General features: G+C 56.1%; 1 protein-coding gene across 5 annotated transcripts in view; it reads left to right on the top strand.

The window, feature by feature from the left end:
- Ptprs (protein tyrosine phosphatase receptor type S) overlaps positions 1 to 6,966 on the top strand; it is a 57,169-nt gene extending 50,203 nt beyond the window's left edge. For all 5 annotated transcript variants that reach the window (XM_074054391.1, XM_074054390.1, XM_074054387.1 and 2 more), the window contains 10 exons: positions 253 to 428; positions 512 to 631; positions 1,815 to 1,969; positions 2,055 to 2,340; positions 2,464 to 2,642; positions 3,491 to 3,617; positions 3,691 to 3,816; positions 5,024 to 5,178; positions 5,272 to 5,407; positions 5,892 to 6,966. In XM_074054391.1, coding sequence (XP_073910492.1) covers positions 253 to 428; positions 512 to 631; positions 1,815 to 1,969; positions 2,055 to 2,340; positions 2,464 to 2,642; positions 3,491 to 3,617; positions 3,691 to 3,816; positions 5,024 to 5,178; positions 5,272 to 5,407; positions 5,892 to 5,960 — 1,529 coding nt within the window. In that variant the 3' untranslated portion in view covers positions 5,961 to 6,966. The remainder of the gene's footprint in view (positions 1 to 252; positions 429 to 511; positions 632 to 1,814; positions 1,970 to 2,054; positions 2,341 to 2,463; positions 2,643 to 3,490; positions 3,618 to 3,690; positions 3,817 to 5,023; positions 5,179 to 5,271; positions 5,408 to 5,891) is intronic.
- The last annotated feature ends 12,189 nt before the right edge of the window (positions 6,967 to 19,155 follow it).

Genomic DNA, 19,155 nt, shown 5'->3' with positions numbered 1-19,155 from the left:
CCAGCTGAAAGCTGCCGGGCATCTTTAAAGATGTATGTGACTGGTGGCTGCTGTCCCTAACGTGATTCCGCCTGTCCTAGTGCGGAACGGCTCTACTATAGGAAATGACCCAGTCCCCCACGGCTGTAATGGCAGCATAGAAAAATCACGCAGGATACTCCCCACGGTGGCCGTGAAGACACATTAGGGACACTCACGGGGAGCCCCCCGGACGGCGCACCCCATGCGTCCCTGTCTCTCGCCTGGCCACAGGCGTCGCGGGCAGTGATTACATCAATGCCAACTACGTGGACGGCTACCGGCGGCAGAACGCATACATCGCCACGCAGGGGCCTCTGCCTGAGACCTTCGGCGACTTCTGGCGGATGGTGTGGGAGCAGCGGTCGGCCACCATCGTCATGATGACGCGGCTGGAGGAGAAGTCACGGGTGAGGCCTGGGCACCGTGGCCCCGGAGCCCCGTCAGCTCCCGCCCGTGCTCACCGCCCCGTCCTCTCGCCCACCCGGTGCAGATCAAATGCGACCAGTACTGGCCCAACCGGGGCACGGAGACCTACGGCTTCATCCAGGTCACCCTGCTGGACACCATTGAGCTTGCCACGTTCTGCGTGAGGACCTTCTCCCTGCACAAGGTGGGCCCTGCAGGGCCTGTCCCGTCCCCCAGGCTGACCTTGCTGTCGTGGAGGGGGAAACTGAGGTTCCAGCCCCGGCAGGACAGAGCTGGGGTAGACCCCAACTTAGCAATGAACCCGTGCCCTTTCCTTCAGTCAAACCCAGGGTTCTCTCGGGCCTCACCGAGTTTAACTGATGGCTGGGGTCCATGACGCAGGCCCTTCTGTCCCGTATCAGTCTCTGAATTGGTGCTGTCCATGTCGGGGAGGGAGGTGCTGCTGGCCCCAACACCTGTGACAGTGTCTGGGTCTCTCACAACATGAAGTGCTTCCCTGACTCAAGGGCCAGAAAACTGAGTAGATAAGCAGGACGGGGTGCGAGCTCGGTTCACTCACTCACACGAAGCACACAGCACAGACAGGCAAAATGTCCTCCTCGTGGGGCTGACGCTGTGACAGTGCAGATAAAAGTAGGTGAAATATGAGAAATCCATGCAGAGCGGAGGGGTGACGCAGAGGGGAGAGTGGCAGGTGTGTGACGGGGAGCCTGGAGAAGGCGAGAGAGCTGTGGGGAGGTCTTGGGGAACAGCATTCCAGGCAGAGGCACAGCCTGTGCAAAGGCCCTGGGGCAGGATGAGCCTGGGTGATGGAGGAGCACCAAGGAGCAGAGGGAGCGAGGGGGACGGAGGGAGGAGGCAGGGAGGGGACAGGCAGGTCGTGCAAGGCCCTGTGGGCTGCAGGGAGGACTTGGGCTTTGAGCCTGAGGGAGGCGGGAGCCATGGAGGGCTGTGGGTGGCGGAGGGAGGGGCTGACTCAGTGCTCACCGTGCCCCCTGGAAGCTGGGGGAGGACAGGCTTTGGTTGTTGGGGGGACAGAACCTGGACAGTGGTTAGAGGTCTGCACGTTGGGGGCATGAGAAGCAGCAGGCTTGGGCCAGATGTGGGAGGCAGAGCTGACTGTATCAGCTGATTTGTTGGGTGTGGGAGGCGAGGGGGGTGAGGGTGACCCCCAAGTTGTGGCCAGCACACCTGGAAGGACAGAACCACCAACCGTCAGCTGAGACAGGTGACTGGGGTGGACATAGGTTGGGTCTGTGTTGTCCGTGAGGTCCCACAGGAACCACACACACACCGAGAGGGCTGAGGTGCGGCTGAGGGTTCTTAGCCCATGGTGACGCCCACGGTGACACCTCTGTGGTCTCCAGAATGGCTCCAGCGAGAAACGTGAGGTCCGCCACTTCCAGTTCACGGCGTGGCCTGACCATGGCGTCCCTGAGTACCCCACGCCCTTCCTGGCTTTCCTACGGAGAGTGAAGACGTGCAACCCGCCTGACGCCGGCCCCGTAGTGGTCCACTGCAGGTGCGCCTGCCTCCATCTCTGTCCCCATCCCACCCTTGTCCCCTGGGCCCCACAGCCCCTGACCGCCACGCGGCTATCCCCACAGTGCTGGCGTGGGCCGCACGGGCTGCTTCATCGTCATCGACGCCATGCTGGAACGGATCAAGCCAGAGAAGACGGTGGACGTGTATGGACACGTGACACTGATGCGGTCACAGCGTAACTACATGGTCCAGACCGAGGACCAGTACAGCTTCATCCACGAAGCGCTGCTGGAGGCCGTGGGCTGTGGCAACACCGAGGTCCCCGCACGCAGCCTCTACACCTACATCCAGAAGCTGGCACAGGTGGAGCCAGGCGAGCATGTCACCGGCATGGAACTGGAGTTCAAGGTGATGGCCAGGTGGCAGCAGCTGTGTTGGGGTGGTAAGGGGCCTGAGGAGCAGGGCAGGGTGGCCCCTGGCTGTGGGAAGCAGGCCCCCTCCCGATAGCTGTCCCGGCCTCTGTCTCCACAGCGGCTGGCCAACTCCAAGGCCCACACCTCCCGTTTTATCAGTGCCAATCTGCCTTGTAACAAGTTTAAAAGCCGCTTGGTGAACATCATGCCATACGAGAGCACGCGGGTCTGCCTACAGCCCATCCGCGGCGTGGAGGGCTCCGACTACATCAACGCCAGCTTCATCGATGGCTACAGGTACCAAGACCCCGTGTCCGGGCCCGGGCAGGATCTGAGCCTGGCCTTCAGGGGACCCCAATCCAGTGGGAGATGGGCACCGGCAGCCCCCGGTGCTGGGGCTGGGTGGATGGAATCTCTCGATATTCGTTTAACTGATGGCTGCTGTCTGTAATGCGCTTCCTTCTATGGCAGCTTGGCTGCCGAGGAGATACTTAGCTGTCTGGGGACACTTTGTGTGTGTCGGGGTGCTGGGGAGGAACCCAGGGCCTCATGCATGCCACACAGGCACTCACCACTGAGCCACATCTCCCCAGCCCTTCGTATCTTGAGACAGGGTCTCATTTTGTAGCCCAGGTCGGCCTGGAACTCACGATCCTCCTGCCTCAGCCTCCTGAGTGCTGGGATTACAGGCGTGGTCAACACACCCAACAGTGGGGGTGTTTTTGCTGATCATAATGGCAGTTGGGGTGACAATCCCTTAATGATGTCCGGGGTGGGTGGAGTCCAGGAACACTGCTTAACATGGTACCTCATGCCAGACGCCTCCAATGTTCGTGGCCCTGCGGTTAGGAGACTGTGGCCTTGGGAGGGGGGTCCAGGCAGAGGGCGCTGTCTATGCAAAGGCCGGGGGTGAGAGCGTGTAGCCCGTGCACACGACTGGATGTGGCTGAGTGGCAGCACTGGGAGGATGGAGGAGCAGCAGGTGGGCACGGGGACATGAGTGGCCTCTTCCAGGAGGATCCACCAGAGGCTGGCGGATCCCTGTGGTCAGAAGAGAACCTCTGGGGATGAGGCAGTGGGCTGGGCAAGCATCCCTGAGCGCATGGAGCCCTGGCTGGCCGTGACCCCTCGGGTCCCCTCCACAGGCAGCAGAAGGCCTACATTGCCACGCAGGGGCCCCTGGCGGAGACCACCGAGGACTTCTGGCGTATGCTGTGGGAGAACAACTCCACCATTGTGGTCATGCTTACAAAGCTGCGTGAGATTGGCCGGGTGAGTGCACAGGAGCGAGGGGCGAGGCCGGGGTGGGGGCAGCTGGGGGCTGACGGTGGCCGTCCCCCAACAGGAGAAGTGTCACCAGTACTGGCCAGCTGAGCGCTCTGCCCGCTACCAGTACTTTGTGGTGGACCCCATGGCGGAGTACAACATGCCCCAGTACATCCTGAGGGAGTTCAAGGTCACGGACGCCCGGGTGAGTGGGGGATGGGCTGCCCGGGGCTTGGCCTTGACTTTTGGTGGCTGTGACGCAGAAACTTGGGGGGAGGGAAGATGTACTTGCCTTACGGTTCCGGAAGAGACCGACGGAGCCTCTCAGTTCACTCAGGACAGGTTTACCGCTCTCCCCGGCATCTCAGCCCCGTAACCTGGCCCCGCTGGATGCCCTCGCGTCCGGAGGTGGCATCCCGTGGTACAAGCCAAGGCCTGGAGTAGGAATGGGCGCAGGCCACTCATTCCTGACTGACCAGGGAGTGGACTTGAGGACACTGGGGACTGGGCCTCCAGGCATCTCTAGCCGCCATACTGGAGGGTGGGCACACAACCGGCACTGTGGTGAGCAGTGAGGCCAGAACAGTAGGGGTCAGGGGACGAGATGGAGAAGGACAGATTAGACAAGGACCAGAGACGAGCCCTTGGGTGGCAAAGAGGTCTGAGTTATCAGTGGTGGCGGCAGGTGGCGGATGGCAGGGACCCATGGTGTGCGGCCTGGCTCTGCTGGCTGAGAGAGAAGGGACTGGGAAGGGGAGTGGGTGGGGCTGGGGGCACAGGGGGTCATCAGATGGCTGAGGCCAGTTACCTGTGGGCAGTAACAGTGTTGGGTGACAGAAGGTGATGGAGACCGTGGTGGAGTGCACAGTGGGGGATGGTTTCACATGGACCTGCTGGGCCCAGGGGAGGACGGATTGGTGATGGGGGTGGGGAAAGATGGTGTCCTGAGGTGAAGGGTGGTGGTGATAACAGGTTACTCCTGGTGGGCAGTGAACGATGGCCCCTCTGGGTGAGGCAGGATGGAAGGAGTGCTGGATGTAGATGGTGAAGGGTTTCCAGTGCCAGTGGGGGCAGATGGTGCCCATGGGTGACAAAGGGAAGTGGGATCCTGGGCCAGGCAGGGCGGACACTGGCACAGGATGAAGGTACCCCGTGTCCCCTTGGGTGTGGTGGGCAGGACTGGGGATGGGCAGAAAGGAGCATTCGGCCCACGCAGGTGGACAGCATAGGTGTCGGTGTGGGATGATGGGTTGGCCTCCCAGTGGGAGACGGGGACCCTGTATTCTTGTGCACAGGGCAGGGGGCAGTGTAGCATTGGCTGGTCACAGGAACAGGACGGGGGGTGGCAGGTGGGGACAGCCCGACCCCCAGCACCACCAGCAGTAGGACCAAGCGCTCTGTGTCTGTCCCAGGATGGCCAGTCGCGGACGGTCCGGCAGTTCCAGTTCACAGACTGGCCGGAGCAGGGCGTGCCGAAGTCGGGAGAGGGCTTCATCGACTTCATCGGCCAGGTGCACAAGACCAAGGAGCAGTTCGGCCAGGACGGCCCCATCTCCGTGCACTGCAGGTGAGCGTGGGACTCTGGGACCTGGGGCCAGGGGACACTGCCCTGGCTTGGGGCTCCCTTGCATGGCTGACCTGCCATGCCCCCCTCCCCCAGTGCCGGCGTGGGCAGGACGGGCGTCTTCATCTCGCTGAGCATCGTGCTGGAGCGCATGCGCTATGAGGGCGTGGTGGACATCTTCCAGACGGTGAAGATGCTGCGGACCCAGAGGCCGGCCATGGTGCAGACGGAGGTACCAGCCCCAGCCTCAGCTTCCTCCTCCGTGACTGCCGGCCGGGGAGGAGTCCACACTTGTACCCAAGTGCTGCCCTACCAGCACCACAGATCTTAAAATTCCTGCCACTGTCCAATGTATACACGGGGAAACTGAGGCCCAGAGTGGGAGGGAACTCCCCACAATCAGATTTGGCTTACCTAACCATGTCCTCAAGCACTTCCCAGCCCTTGGGGACAAAGCTGGAGTCACAGACTCCTTGCCAGGGACTTTGCCTCTGGTAAGCAGCCGCACTGCTCAGTTGAGGCTCCAGGCAGACTGGGGAGAGAGACATTGCTCCCCGCATTTGAGGAGCCCCTGCCCTGAGCTGGGCTGTGGGAATGGTAAGGGGACGGCTGGCAGCAAGAGCAGAGGGGCTGGGGTTCTCGTCCAGCAGTGGGGAGCCCTGGGAGGTGCTGGAGCAGGGGAGGTGCCCACAGAGCCCGTCCTCCCCTTTTCCCAGGACGAGTACCAGTTCTGCTACCAGGCGGCGCTGGAGTATCTCGGGAGCTTCGACCACTATGCCACTTAAAGCCCTGAGCCCTGGCCGCACCACCGCCAACGGCCTGGACCCCAGCGGCCAGGGCAGGAGGCGGCAGTGGCTGCAGATTGGTCCAGCTTGGCCTCTGGGGACAACACGGTCCCTTGAGTCCCCCGCACGGCCCCGGACAGCCCTGCAACCACCCTGGCACCAGCCGCCTTCTGATACTTGGGACATTCCTCAACTTACTTCCAAATCCAGATTCCGGGGTGGGGGGAGGGGGCGGTGAGCAAAAGGGGGCTCCCCAAACTACGGGAGGTAGGGCACAGGCCACCGAGCCACCCCTCCACCTCCCGGGGACCTGGGGTCAGAGTCCTGCTTTCTTTCAAAACTCCCCATGTAACTGTATTCAGTGACATTTTCCTTTTTCTTTTTTTTTTTTAATAGTGTATTTTTTTTTTCATTTTTTTTTTTTTTAAAGAAACGAAAAAAAAAAAAGACTTGCCGGTCAACAACTTTAAAAATGGACAACTTTGCTTATTCTGTTGAAAGACAGTCTATTTTTTCATGGTAGAAAACGCCCCGTGCCACCGTTGTGTTGGAGAGCGTTGCTGTCCTGTCACCGGCTTCTGTGGCTTTTTCCCATCATCGAACGGTGTGCCTCGCTCTCTAGTTTCTGTTCTGCCTTTTCCTTTTTCCCCCTTGTTAGCTATTTTTTTTTGTTTTGAAATTTTCAGACATATCAAGTATGGTTTGGAGGGTGGAGCAGTGGGGGCTCGGGCCACAGAGGACTGGACACTGGGGAGAGGGTCCTGCTTTTCTGAGAGTGGCCCCGTGTGCCACACACCATGGACCCTTACCCCCCAGGACTGTGGGGACACACGCAGGACAGTCCTCCCCACCCCACCTGAGCGAGCGAGCGAGCGAGTTTTCCTCTTTGTACAAGAGCCTCTGCCGTTGCTTTCGACACTGTTTATTCAAAAGGAAGCAGCTGGGTGGATTTCTACCCCTGTGTATGTAGATAAATCGACTTTGTATTAAAGGAACATCGTCCGACCCTGGGCCGTGGTGGAGTCTTACTTGCGCCCTTGCCAGTCCCATCCAGTCCTGTCCCATCTTGGTCCCATCCCTGTGGTGGGAAATAGAAAGATGTGGTCCCAGAAAGGTGGTGTGGGTCCAAGAACCCAGAGCCCATGCCCTGCAGGGGCCACCTGCAGTTCTCCTAACAGTGGGCAGACTCTGAGGTAGGAGTCCTCAGCCGAGTTTATACATGAGGAAACAGGCTCAGAGAGGAGCAGGCACCAACCTGGAGTCACACAGTAGGTCTAAGGTGGAGCCAGGATCCAGACTTCGGACCTAAATGGCTTCCCCAGAGGAGAAACTGAGGCGAAGGGTGAGGGGCAGGTTGAGAACAGTTTCCTCCCCACGTCTGAAGCCATCTGGTGACCATACCCATGCTCAAGTGAGTCTCGAACTCTGGGGAAAGAATAAACATAAACACGACAAGGTTTTAAAAAACTAAACAATCCAGGATACACATATGTCAGACCTCTAGGGTGCAGCCGAAGAAGCACTCAGAGGAAAGTTCATAGCCCTGAACACACTTGTAACAAATTTTGAAAACAAGAACTTTTACAAACGAATGAAGCAAGGTTCAAATAACTTGAAGAGAACAGAATAAACCCAAAAGACGAGAAAGCAAGCTGGCAGTGTGGCTCAAGTAGTAGAGCACCCGCCTAGCACGTGCAAAGCCCTGAGTTCAATACGTGTGCTTCTCTGGTGCTATGGCGGCAGACCTCCATCCCGCAGACAGGGTGCCCACCCAGAGGGTGTTTTGAGCGAGGTTTGCCAAATCTTTAAGGAAAGATGGTACACCTTGTTCGTGAAAATGAAACGAGAAAGAGGTGGACTCCAAGCTGCACAAGCAAACCTGGTAATTTAAGGAAAAGTAATCATGGCATCTTACTACCCAGATGCACAGAGCCCAAGAAAATTCGAGCAAATGCAAGGCCAATGCCTCATTAAAACAGTAGGGAGTTTTATGATTCAGTAGTGGAGTTAGGAAATGCAAGGTTGGTTTGACTTTACAAAAATCTCTTACCTTCATTTTGGTTTTGGCAGTATGGGATTTGAACTCAGGGCCTCACACTTGCTGGGCAGGTGCTCTACCACCTGAGCCACTCTGCCAGCCCTTACTGCTTTAGTTATTTTTTCAGTAGGGTCTCATTTTTGCCCAGGGCTGGCCTAGAGCACAGTCCCCCTACTCTGGCCTCCTGTGTGGCTGGGATGTCAGGTGCACACACCAACACTCAGATTCTTTGTTGAGCAGGGGGTCTCACTAAATTTTTCCTGGCTGGCCTCAAACCCGTCTTCCCTACCTCTGCCTCCCAAGCAGCTGGGGTCACAGGCATGAGCCACCATACCCTGCCTCAAATGAAACGGCTACACATTAAATCTGAACAGCATCTCTTTTTTTGGGTGGTGCTGGCATTTGAACTCAGGGCCTTCAGCCCTCTACAGTGTGAGCCACACCTCCGCTGACTCTTTAAATTAGCACTGGGAAAACACTCCCCCAGTGTAAAGGGTTGGAGACGCACATAAGCGGTTTGGTCATTCCACATGGGTATGTGCCCTACACGTGTCCACAGATGTGGACAGATGTGGCCAGCACGGCCATATTGGCCTTTTAAAGCATTGGAGCCCACACATACATCCATTAGCAGGCGAATACAGTAAGAATAGTGACACAACCCAGCAGCTCACGCCTGTAACCCCAGCTACTCAAGAGGGCCGCAGTTTGAAGCCAGCCTGGACAAATAGTTCATGAGACCCTAGCTCCAAAAACATCCTTCACAAAAAAATGGCTGGTGGAGCGGCTCAAGGTGAAGGCCCTGAGTTCAAATCCCAGTACTGCAAAAAAAAATCTAAAAGAACTACACAGCTACCATCATTTCAACATTCATGCATTACTGGTATGAAGACAAACACTCAGCTCAAAGGAACAGAACTGAAAAACCAAAAGTATTCCACACGACAGCCAAAACATTGTTTTTAGCGGGACTGGGTTTTGAACTCAGGACTTTGCACTTGCAAAGCAGGTGCTCTGCCTCTTGAGCCACACCTCCAGTCTGAACAACTAATTTTTGACAATGAGAAAAGAATAATCTCTTTCGCAAGTAGTGCTGGGAGAACGAGACAGGCACGGGGCAGAGCTGTGCTGCCCCTGCTCCATGCCATGTAGAAAACCTAAATGGCTCAGGCCTGGCTGTGAAAGCTGAAATTGAAACTCGTAAGCAAACTCTTCCTAAGTTAATTCAGTTAATTCAACTCTGTGTAGAATTTTATTTTTTAAGTCGAGTGTTAAGTATTTTTATCCATTATATCATTGTATCACTTTTGTATATGTGGAATAAGAAAATGAAGCTATCAATAAAATGGCAATATCTTTTGATTAAAGAACTGAACTGGGTGTGGTGCTGCACACCTGTAATCCCAGCACTTGAGAGGTAGAGGCTGTAGGATCATGAGTTCTGGGCCAGTCTGGGCTTCATGGTGAGGCTCTGTCTCTAAAAACCATTTTTTAATTAAAAAAAATCTGTTTAAAATAAGCACTCAGCAAACCAAGAATAGAAAGGAATTTCCATAACTTGATGATGTTGAGATTTTAGAGCAAAAGGTGGCAAACTTTTTCTGTAAAGAACCAGAGAATAAATACTTTAGACCTTGCAGTCTGGAAGTCTCAGTTGCAATTGGCCAGAACTGCAGAATCTGCCACAGGCAAAACAAGTGGGTGTGGCTACCTGCCCGGAAGACCCCACGCGTAAAACGGGTGGTCGCGGGATTTGGCTCACAGGCCGCCGTTAACCAAGTCCTGACTCAGAAGCCTCTCCATTGCACTCGGGACTGAGGCAAGGAGCGCGTGTGGTCCTGAAGCCATTCTCTGTCGTCCAGTGATGCAGGCCACCGCAATAGGACAAGAGTGAGAAATGAGGAGCAAGGATGGAAGTGAAAAGTCACCCATTTGTTACAGAAAAGCCCGTGCTGACCCCCCACGCCCACCGTCTGCCCTGCAATGCCCCATCACAGAGCAGGTAAAACGCTAACAGCAGAAGTTAATTTGGTTCACAGTTCCAGAGTCTGGACGTTCCAGGCGTGGGGCCAACATCATCGTGTGTTACACCATGGTGGAAAAGCAGGCAAGGAAGCAAAGATCGGGCCAAATTCATCTGATGGGAGGAAACCAATCCATGCTTAATGCATCCCCAAGGACAGAGCCTCACCAGCCAATCACCTCCTAAGTATTCTGTCTCAATACTACCGGAATCAAGATTAAATTGCAACATGAACCAGACACTGGTGTCTCCGCCTGCAATCCCAGCTACTCAGGAAGCAGAGATCAGGAGGACTGCAGTTCAAAGCCAGCCCAGGCAAATAGCTCACAAGACCCTATCTCGAAAAAACCCATCACAAAAAAGGGCTGGTGGGGTGGCTGTAGGTGTAGTCCCTGAGTTCAAACTCCAGTACCGCAAAAAAAAAAAAAATTCGACATGAACTTTGGAGGGGACATTCAAACCACAGCACCTGCCTAGATGACTCAAAGGAATGACCTGAGCTGGACACCCATGGCTCACGCCTGTACTCCTAACTACTCGGGAGGCAGAGGTTGGAAGGATCACAATTCGAGGCCAGCCAGGGCAAATAGTTTGAGAGACCCCATCTCCAAAATAACCAGAGCGAAACAGACTGGAGGAGTGGCTCAGGTGGTAGAGCCCTACTGTGCAAGTGTGAAACCCTAAGTTCAAATCCCAGTCCCACTAAAAAAAAATAATGACCTGAAATTTTATTAGAAGTAATAAGAAAAGCTCAATTTACAAAGCCACCATGAAGTCCTTGTATTATTTCTGAAGGAGATGCAGGCTGGCTAAAGGACATAGTTTTCCCAACAGAGAACCCCCCACCCCCATTTTGCATTTGAACGTGACTCTCACATGCTCTCTTCACAGAACCTCTAGCTCCAGTTGCTCATTTGAAAGACGGGATTTTTAGTCTTTTTTTTTTTTAATCACAAGGTGATGCAGGAGTTTCCCTGGCATGAGTTATCTGTGACATATATGTTTCAGAAAAGAAGGAAATATTCAAAGGAACTAATATATCAACAATAGTCAAATGAGGAATAAAGCAGGATTTTTTCTTTCTTTTTTCAGCGGTATGGGGGTTTGAACTCAGGGCCTTCACCATAAGCCACTCCACCAGCCCTTTTTTGTGAAGGGTGTTTTGAGATAGGGTCTCGAGAACTATTTGCCTGGGCTGACTTCGAACCGCAATCCTCTTGATCTCTGCCTTGTGAGTAGCTGGGATTACAGGCGGGCGCCACTGGTGCTTGGCAAAACAAGATATTATTATAGGCTCAAAATATGTCTACATAAGCTACCTTTATATTACGAAGGAAAAAAGAATAATTACTATAGTTTTATCTGCATCCCCAAAGGCCAGGCTTAGTTTCCAGTTGGTGCTATTGGGAGGTCATGGGGCCTTTAAGAGGCGGGGCCTAGTGAGAGGCCTTTAGGTCCTTGGGGTGTGGCTTGAAGGGACTGTCAGACCCCAGTGTCTTCCTCTTTCCCACCTTTGTTCTCTGGCCACAAAGTAAGCGGCTTTGCTCCTGCCCAAAGCAACGGGGCCCATGGAACTGAGCCTGACCCACAGTGACCTTTGCTTGTTGTCAGTTGATCGTCTTGGCACTTGTTACAGTGACAGGAAGCTGCTGAACACGGCTTTCCAGGACAGACACCTGGCAGACACCATAACCAAGAGACAGGGTCAGCGGTCCCAGTGATGGGCTTGGAGCCCATGTGCCTCGTGACACAGTGGGCTGACTTCACATCTGAGTCCTCCCCTGAGCTGCACAATTTTACTCTATTCATAAGAAGACATTAGGCTGAGGCGCGGTGGCTCACACCTGTAATCCTAGCTACTTGGGAGGCAGAAATTGGGAGGGTCACGGTTCAAGGCCAGCCTGAGCAAAAAAGTCAGCAAGACGCTATTTCAAATATAGGTGGGTGTGGTGGTGAGAGCCTGCCGTCCTGGCTGCACGGGAGGCAGGGGTGGGAGGATTGCAGTCTGAGGCTGGCCTGGAGAAAATCAAACAAAAATCCCCACCAAAACCTACATGAAAAGTAACGGAAGCAGAAAGGACTGGCAGAGTGGCCGAAGTGGTAGAGCACCTGCCTGGCAACCATGAGGCCCTGAGTTCAAATCCCAGTGCCACCCCTCCCCAAACAAATGTCAATCTCAAGTTGAGACACTTCCTACAAAATAACTGACTTTAGAGGGTCAAGGTCCTAATGCGTCATAGCCCTGATGGCAGGATGAGCCCAGGGCCTCACGCTTGCTAGACAGGCACTCTGCCACTTGAGCCTCTCCGGCAGCTCTTTTTGCTTCGGATATTTTTGTTTGTTTGTTTTGTTGCTGTTTGTTTGGCTTTGGATATTTTTGAGATAGGGTCTCACTTTGTGCTCGGGCTGGTCTGGACATACTTGCACTTCCTGTTGAGCCAGGAAAACAGGTGTGCGCCACCAAGCCCAGCCATTATGAGTTGAGATGGGGTTTGTGAAGTTTTTGCCCCGACTAGCCTCAAACTGTGATCCTCCAGATCTCTGCCTCCTGAGTAGCTGGGATTACAGGTGTGAGCCACCATCACCTAGCTGCAGATTTTTCTAGGATAGTTCTGATCCTCTGTTGATGGAGTCATGGATACGTGGGGCCAAACTGATAACGTGCAAATGCTGAGGTGTGGCTATCAAATGGCCATTTTAAACCTGACCACAAATCCTGCGACACTCCTGGCTCTGAAGATGAGGGCTGTGTCTTTTTGCATCAGCTTTGACCTTGAGATCACAGAGGAAGCTGCGATCGGTGGCTCCCAAAGCTGGGTCCTAAAAGACCACCAGCTCCTCCTGGCTTCTCTTGAGACATTCATTTGCTGGAAGCTTCCTCCCAGAATGCACCCTGTGGACCCCCGCCATGCCGTCAGGCTGCCCAAGCCTCGTGCGTTGGCCACCAGAGGGGCAAGGTCAGCCAAGCCAGCCTTCGAGTTTGCCCAGGGGGCCCGATGTTGTATGATAGAGACGTCATCCCCGTGGTCTGACTTACAGACCACAGGACCAGGCTCGGAGAGCAGAATAAAATGCTTGGTGCTTTACCCATGAGTGTGAGTGACAAAATCAAAACAGAGAGCCATGGCTAACGACAAGGAGCTGACAACTGTAGCTTTGATGGTGGGATTCTGGGTCGTCTTGGAGGTTCTTTTTGGTGGTACCGGGGTTTGAACTCAAGGCCTTATGCTTGCCAAGCAAGCGCTTTGCAGGTGCGCCATTCTGTCACCCCATTTGAGATAGCCTTGTGTTCATGCCCAAGCTGTGCTCCTCCCATTTATGCTTCCCGCATAGCTGGGATGGCAGGCGCACAGCACCTTGCTCAGCTTTTATTGGTTGAGATGGGGTCTCTCTAATTTTTTCTCCACCACAATCCTCCCAACCTTGGCCTCCACAGCAGCTAGGGCTACAGGTGTGTGCCACCAAGCCCTGGCCTCTTTATGTTTTAATGCCAGGAAATGCATCTGGAACAGTCCCATCTTACCTGCGTTTTCACTCTCTGTGGTTTCTGTTACTTGCCAAAAATATTAAAGAGAAAATTCTAGCAATAAATAATCCCTAAGTGCCAAAGGAAGTGAGGGAGAAAAGGGGCAGAGCTGGGCCCCACAACCCCTTCCAAGCCACGCCCCCAATGACCAAGCCACGCCCCCAATGACCTAGCCTCCTCCCATAGGCCCCACCTCCTTAAGGCTCCGCCACTCCTAGTGGCGCCACCCTGTGGACAAAGCCTGCAACCCATGGGCCTTTGAGGGACTCTGATCCAAATTACACTAAAAAAAATGAAGGAAAGTCTGGGACCTGTCATCTGCTGAGAGACCTGGTGTCACTGGGAGCGAGGGGGGAGGAGGTCTGGCGGCTATGGCCTGACTTAGTGACGTCCTCAGCCCCTCCAGGGAACAGATCCGAGCCACCGACCCCATGAGGCCGCCCCATGGGCGTCACCTCTCCCTCCATCCCAACCCAGACATTCAGTGATGTTCCCTGCGCTCACCCAGCCGGCTGGCCTTTTCCTCTGCTTCTGCGGTAACTTAGACTAGGGTGTGATGGACTGCACTGCATCCTGACACGATGAAACTGCCGCCAGCACCTCAGAACGTGACTGCTGGAGACGGATTGTCGCTGACCTGAGACCCTGGTGTGGCCCTATGACGTGAGCTATCCACACTTCCTTAAGAGCTTGGCTCTGGCCGGGCGCCAGTGGCTCACCCCGTAATCCTGGTCCCTCTACTTCCCCCCTTCCTTAAGGACAGGGAGCCTGGAGTCTTCCAAGCACATAATCTCGTTGCCGCCTTTTTTATTTTCTGCTTGTCTGCCTCTTCAGCCGAGGCTGTCCACCGGGTGACTGAAAGGACAAAGTCCCTTCTGTCAGGACTTGGGGGAGCGTTCTGCCGAAGGCCTGCAGAGCAAAATGGGTCTGAACAAAACCCTCTCAGAAGCCATTCTGTCACCTGCTTAGCCTGTCACTGCTGACTGTGTTCCGATCCAGAAGAAAGGAGGGGAAGAGAGAAGAATTCTCCTTTTCTCTTTGCATTTCAATGGGACAGGGCTGGGGAATGACCTGGCCAGGCCCCAAACAGCATCCACGGCTGGCTGGGTCCCCTCAGTGGCCTCCTTTGACCCCCTCACTCCCTCAGGAAGGTGGCGGGTAGCCGGGACGACTTGCTACACAGCTCAGGCTGGCCTGGAACTCGCAACCCCCCTGCCTCAGCCTCCTGAGTCCGGGATGACAGGTGTGGCCACTGTGCCCAGATGATAACAACGTTTTAAACCCTCAGGGTCCCCCCAAGGCAAAGTCCACGCTCCCCAGCCTCCCAGCCCACGGGCCTGGCCCTCACTGTGCACCGCAGGGCCTTTGCACAGCCTGCTTTCCTCCCGGCCGCTTCCCGCCCGGGGCTGTGGCCATTTACTGACCCCCCACGCCCGCGCTGGCCTGTGAGGACCCCCAGGCAGGGACCTGGTTTCTCTTGGGCAGGAAGACAACAGCCCAGCTGTGCTGGCCTCAAACCTCCTGTCCCACGGTTCACTCCCTGACAGTGCCAGTGACATTTGTCCCTTCAAGACAGCTGGGAATGGCTTCTGTCACCTGCCTCCAAAATATCCCACTAGACACGAGTGTGTCCTGAGCACAAAGCTTGGCGATCGGTGGGCGAGCCCAAGGAGACTGGATCAGGACAGAGCTGGCCCTGTCCCCGCCGCCTCCCCCCGCTCATCTCCCCATCAGCTCCTCTGATTTGTCCCTGATTAAAGTCAATGTCCCACCAGGGAGGGGCCCGGGCTTAGGATTTTGTTTTTAAAGAAGGGAGGACGGAGGAATCTGCGCTGGAGCTGGGACCGGGGTCCCTCGTCATCGCCCAGCCCAGCAGCTGACCCTCGGCCACCAAGATGCACCAGTGGGTTCACAGCAGCCTGAGCACAAGCACAGGAAAGTTCTGGAAGGAACGTTTGCTTCCAATTCCAAGGCCCCAGGGGGACCAAGGAAGCATCCGGGAGGAGGGGACGCACTGCGCACCTGCCTGAGAACGGGCTTTGTTTTTCGTTTCTTTTCTTTTCTTTTTTTGGCGGGGCTGGGATTTGAACTCAGGGCCTCCCAAGCACAAAGCAGACGCCCCACTGCTTGAGCCGCACCCGCGGGCCATTTTGCTCTGGTTACTTTGGAGATGGGGTGTCGGGAACTCTTTTCCCAGGCTGGCCTCAGCCTCCGAGCAGCTAGGATCACAGGCGCGAGGTATTGAGCGCCTGCTGTATACCAGGCCCCAGGACGCAGAGGCTGGATTTTCTGTTTGGGGTGGCGGGGGGCACGGGGAGCTGAGGAAGCAGACAGAACCTAAGTCACCCACGAACCTAAATGCAGTGGAGGACCGGGGTGCGGCGGGGCGGGGGGCGCTGGCCCCGGGCGTCCCCAGCACCACGAAAGCCAAAGCAAAGCCCAGCCCCTGGCTGTGACGCAGGGCACAGGAGGGCCGGTGACAGGTGGGGACAGGTGGGGGTGGAGGCATGAGAGGGACTTGGGAGTTGCGTTGTCTCATGAAGTCGGGTAAGGGTCACCAGTCAACCGCACAAATTCGTGTCCTCAGTTTGGAGGCCAGGACGTCCCAGGTCAAGGCCCTGGCAAGGCTGGGGTGGCTATGGGGTCCTGGCTGCGTCCTCACGGGGCGCCCAAGGGCAAAGGAGCCCGGGGATGCGTGAGCCTCTCAGAACCCTGGTCCTGACCCTGTCCGCCTGGGGTACCCTGGGGACACGAGGCCTCCTGGGGACAAAACCAGGGTCACTGTACCACATCCCGGCCCACCTGTTCAGTCTGAGCAAGGGCTCGGAGGGCCTCCTGGAGGAGGCATCCTGAGATCCAGGGAAGCTGGGAGACACCTTCTGCTGGGAAATGGGTGATGGTGACATAGGGCGCCCCTCCCTCCCTCTCCTTTCTTTTTCTTTTGTTTGTGTTTGACATGGACTCTGGGCTCAAGTGAGACCCCTGCCTCATCGTCCTGAGCAGCAGAAGGAATGGACGACAGTCTACACCGGAGACACCTGCATCGGCTCAGGGCAAAGCTTGTGTATGTGGGACTCTCGGCGTTGTGGTTGCTCAGGGCTGGGAATGGGGCTGGGGTGGTGGCTTTTGGGGAACAGCTCTGCACCCCGTTTGCCGCCCCCATGGTGGTTGTAAGAACTGACCTGTGGCACAAGATGACATAGAACTTGATATATGGGAACTGGCGAGGTGGCCACACCTGTGATCCCAGCATTCGGGGGGCTGAGGCAGGAGGCAGGAGGATCGCAAGGTCCAGCCTGGACCACTAGGCCGAGACCTTGGCTCAGAAAAGTATATATAAAATATAAATTGTATGGCCACATATAGCACTGAATGCAACCGTCCCAGGGACCACAAAAAGATGGGTCCACAGCAGTCAAATCTGGAAGGCTTCCTGGAGGAGGTGATCCCCGAGTTGAATGCTGAAGGATAAAGATAAGGAAAGGCCCGGAGGAGGCGGCTTTGGGAATCTGCACTTGGTCTTGCCCAGTGTTTAAGGCAGTTAGTGGAGAAAAAAGACCAGCGGGGCCACCCCGGGGGCAATAGGGAGCCATGTGATGCTGTAGAGCAAAGGAGGGGAGGGCCACCCGGGTGAATCGGGCGGATTCTTGAACTCCTTCTCATCCTCCAAAGCCTTTGGTTCCCAGCCCCCACTCCGGCCCCTCTGGTGTCCCCAGCTCTGATCCCATGGGACGAGGGGTGACTGCTTCTGGCTGTCTCTTCCCCCAGTCTGAGGACTCTATTAAAGGCCAGGCCCGAGCCCCAGCTTCACAGCCAGTGAGGACAGTGGCAGCACCGTCAAAAGTCCACTGCATGACTACATGAGCGGCCGTGTCGTTGAACGTCATCAAGTGCGGGCAGAGCAGCGGCATTAGCTGTGTGACCTCCGCCAGGGCGCCTAACCTCTCTGGTCCTTGAGGCAGATCAAGCCTTTCTCTAGCAGGAAGCGGTCAGCAAACTTGCGCACATTTTAGGCTTCGTGGGACTGGCACGGCCACCACAGACAATGTCGTTGTCATGTGAAAAAGCACTGACCATGGCAAGCCACAGGGACAGCTGTGTGCCAATAAAGTTTTATTTATGGCGCCCAAAATTGCCAGTCGTATCGCTCTTGCGCGTGGCGAGACATTCTTTTGATTTTTTTGTGACCGTTGGAAAATGTAAAGCCGTTCTTCCCCCGGCAATAAGAAACGGTGGGGAAGGTGGCCTTGGGGACTGGAGTTTGTCACCGTCCTGGATTGTCGCGGTGATGACGGGGGGTGTCCCTTGGTACCCGCGGTGCCTCAGGACCTGTCCACCCTCTGGGGACTCTGTGGGGACAACCGGCCTGACACACGGCCATCGCAAACTCATCCAATGTGTCGTCGGAAAACGACCAGAAAGTGTGCCGTGCGTGCAAACCAGCGCCAGAGCCCCGTGTCCTCGCTCGCTGGGCAGAAACGGCAAGGGACGGCGACAGAGCGAGCGCCACCGGCCCTGAGGCTCCCCGCTCGCTCGGCGGGGACAAACTCACGAGTGGAGCGCAGAGGCCGCAGACGTGGCGGCCAGGGGTGGGGGACCGTCGGCCGTGCCCGGTGCTCGGGGCACTGCGCTTGCATTTTTTAGTTTTCGGCGGTACCGGGATTTGAACTCGGGACCTCACGCTTGCTAAATGAATTTAACGAGGCCCTGGCTTCCACCCCTAGCACCGCAAAGACGAAGGAACAACAACGACAGAAGTGGGTCTGCGGCGGTCCCCACGGGCACGGGCCACCACCAGCCGGAGGACAGCAGCCCTGGTGTCCCCACCCCCGCAGAAAGGCAGCAGCGTGGGAGCCAGGGCGCCGCGGCGCCCGTCACGTCACACGGACGCACTCGGCGAGCGTTAGTTGCAGAATGAGCCAGGCGGGCCACAGAGATCCCGGGCCACCCGCTTGTCCTTTAAAGCCAATTACTCTTGGCCGGCAGCTTCTAATCAGGGTGGAACGGTGGCCTCATTAATACACTTTATCTCGCTGTCACCAGCCAGCTGTTGGGAACAGATCTTATTATCAAATGGTGGTGGCCCTGGTGACCACCTCGCTCACTCCAGCTGAGAACGGGGCCTGGGGACCCGCTCCCCCCTCGCCTAGGCTCAGCCTGCCCGGTTTCTTTCACTGTTCCCCTTCTCGGTGGCCCCCAGGACCTCGAAGGGCTCCCAACTTCCACTCTTGTCCCCTGCAAGGTCCCTGAGATCCTGCCTGTGTCACCTGCCCTGTCCCCTCCCACATCATCCCTGACCACCACCTCCCGCACGCCCGCTCTCGCCCCTGCTGGACGTTAAGTACCTGCTCCTTAGAAAAGCCCCGTGGTGGGCTCCACCCTGGCCCTGGATGTGCTCAGCAGAACAAGAGGGAACAAAATAACACAGTGGTCACAAGACAGCCACAAAGAGCCCCAGGCACGAGTGCGTCCACCGCTGTGCCGTGTGCACTCATCAGTGTCCATTAGCTGGTGGATGCACCAGCAAGCTATGGTCCATGCATGCGGTGAAATATTACACAGCCAGGAAAATGGACGGCACCGCAGAAAACACACAAGAAAGCTGAAC

The sequence above is a fragment of the Castor canadensis genome, chromosome 14 (assembly GCF_047511655.1).
Source record: "Castor canadensis chromosome 14, mCasCan1.hap1v2, whole genome shotgun sequence".
Lineage (NCBI taxonomy): Eukaryota > Metazoa > Chordata > Mammalia > Rodentia > Castoridae > Castor > Castor canadensis.
The sequence above is the reverse complement of the archived record's forward strand: the minus strand, read 5'-3'. Positions and strand labels throughout refer to the sequence as shown.